Genomic DNA, 1,830 nt, shown 5'->3' on the forward strand with positions numbered 1-1,830 from the left:
AAGAAGTGAACCGCATTACTTTTCTTCGCTTTCGTAACAATTTTTTTGCACTTACGGGATGAACAACATCATATGGCCGACCGCACTGCTTCAGAATGAAAACCGCACTGCATTGGACGGGCAAGCGAGCTGCATGATTTTTTTTGTCGGACGTAATTTTCTTAGACGGATTTTTGTTGTCTTTTTTTTCTTTTTTACGAACGAGAGTGGACCGCAGAGACTAGGGCAAGTGAGCCACGACATATATCAAAGTGAACCACATTATCATCTTGTTGTTTCGCTAATTTTTTTGCATTTTCATGTTTGGGGCAAGTGAACAACATCACTGTAAAAAATGGACTACATCCGAGGACCAAACGCACTGCAAAATGAACCACAAACATTTTTTATTTTCTTTTTAATTTTAGGAATTCTTCCGCACTTCAAGGAGGACGAGGCGAGCTGACCGCTAGGACAAGGGGAGTGAACCATTCTTTTTGTTTTTTTATCCACCACCGTGTGTACCCTGGAATTTTAACATTTGGAGTGAGCTGCAACGAACTGCACTGCAGCGTAGGCAAGTAAAACCAAAGTGAGCTGCTAGGGGAAACCGAAGTGAGCTGCAAACCAAAGTTCTCTGCCACCGTGCGTACCCTGAAAGTAAAGTTCTTTTTTTCCCGAGCAACAAAGGAGAACTCGAATAGTAGTTTTTAAAACTTACCAAACACATCCCTATAAATTTACATAAAACCCACTCAAAACAAAATGAAAAATAAATCAAAGCCGTATGTCCTGGGTCCAGTTGCGTCGACCCTGCCAGCAACAAATGAAGCTGCGAGCCTGACGATGGTGAGCTGCGCGAACATCACGCTGTGAGCTGCATGTACAAGAGACCCTGACCAGCATACACAAACCAGCCGAACCTCATCTTCGATCAAGCCAACTGCACTGAAGCACCTATCAGCAAGAAAGGGAAAATACCAAGCCGCAATGGGGCACAGCCGAACCGCACGACTACGACATCCAGAGGCAGAAACACCACCTCGACTCCCCTGCTGCTCCCATCGAAGTAGTTCACACCATCGTACTTCTCTATCCTGACAAGTGAACAGCAAGAAAGAGGTGGCTGAAGAAGTGAATCGCGCATCTATAACAAATAAACTACAGAAATTTTCAAAAAGTACTGCACAACCTGCTCTGGCGTATTGCACGGTTGGGCTCGTCCGACATGTGACCATCGACGGCCGTCAGATGCAGCCTGCGCGCCTGCAATTTTTTTGTCGCCCACCCGTTGACGGTGGAGAGCCAGAGAGAGGCTAGGCAGGCGAATGGCAACGCGGTGGCTGTTGACCCGGGACGCTCTGTAGTGGCCAGGGATGGAAGGGAGGAGGTGGAAGAACGGGGAGGAGAGGGAAGAGTCGCCGGTGACCCGGGACGGAGAGGACGCCCCCGGGACGGTGACACACAGATCTAACGCCGGGCAGCTGCGGGAGGACGGCTAGGGGCCAGGGCCAGGGCCTTGGAGGCCACCTCGATGGGGTTCACCCATGGGAGGAGGATGGGGTTCACCCGTGGCAGAGGCTCGATCCGGATCGTGGATGGGTGGCGGATCCGGGTAAGGGGGTGGAATCCACCTGCGGCGAAGGCACCGGAGATGCAGGGCAGGTGCGAAGCGAGCCCAGGCCGGTGGCGGGGCAAATTAGGAAGGAAGGTGTCGGCGGTGCGCAGCGCGGGATGGCCGGGATTTTGGGCGGTGGCGGCGCAGTAGAAGGTGGACGGGGGGCAGGGCCAGACGGCGGCCGCGCGACAGAAGTTGGACGGGGGCGAGGCGGAGGCATCGCGGCAGAAGGT

At 52.6% G+C, this 1,830-nt stretch overlaps 1 protein-coding gene across 1 annotated transcript; it reads right to left on the reverse strand.

Annotated features, from left to right (window-relative positions):
* Positions 1-671: 671 nt before the first annotated feature.
* LOC123090076 (vegetative cell wall protein gp1) lies at positions 672-1,817 on the reverse strand. Its single transcript, XM_044511544.1, has 3 exons — positions 1,614-1,817; positions 1,172-1,477; positions 672-1,076 (listed from the first exon to the last, which is right to left on the reverse strand). Exons 1-3 carry the CDS (start codon positions 1,815-1,817, stop codon positions 735-737), a joined length of 852 nt encoding a protein of 283 aa, XP_044367479.1. The 3' UTR covers positions 672-734.
* Between the last annotated feature and the right edge of the window lie 13 nt (positions 1,818-1,830).

The sequence above is a fragment of the Triticum aestivum genome, chromosome 4B (assembly GCF_018294505.1).
Source record: "Triticum aestivum cultivar Chinese Spring chromosome 4B, IWGSC CS RefSeq v2.1, whole genome shotgun sequence".
Classification (NCBI taxonomy): domain Eukaryota; kingdom Viridiplantae; phylum Streptophyta; class Magnoliopsida; order Poales; family Poaceae; genus Triticum; species Triticum aestivum.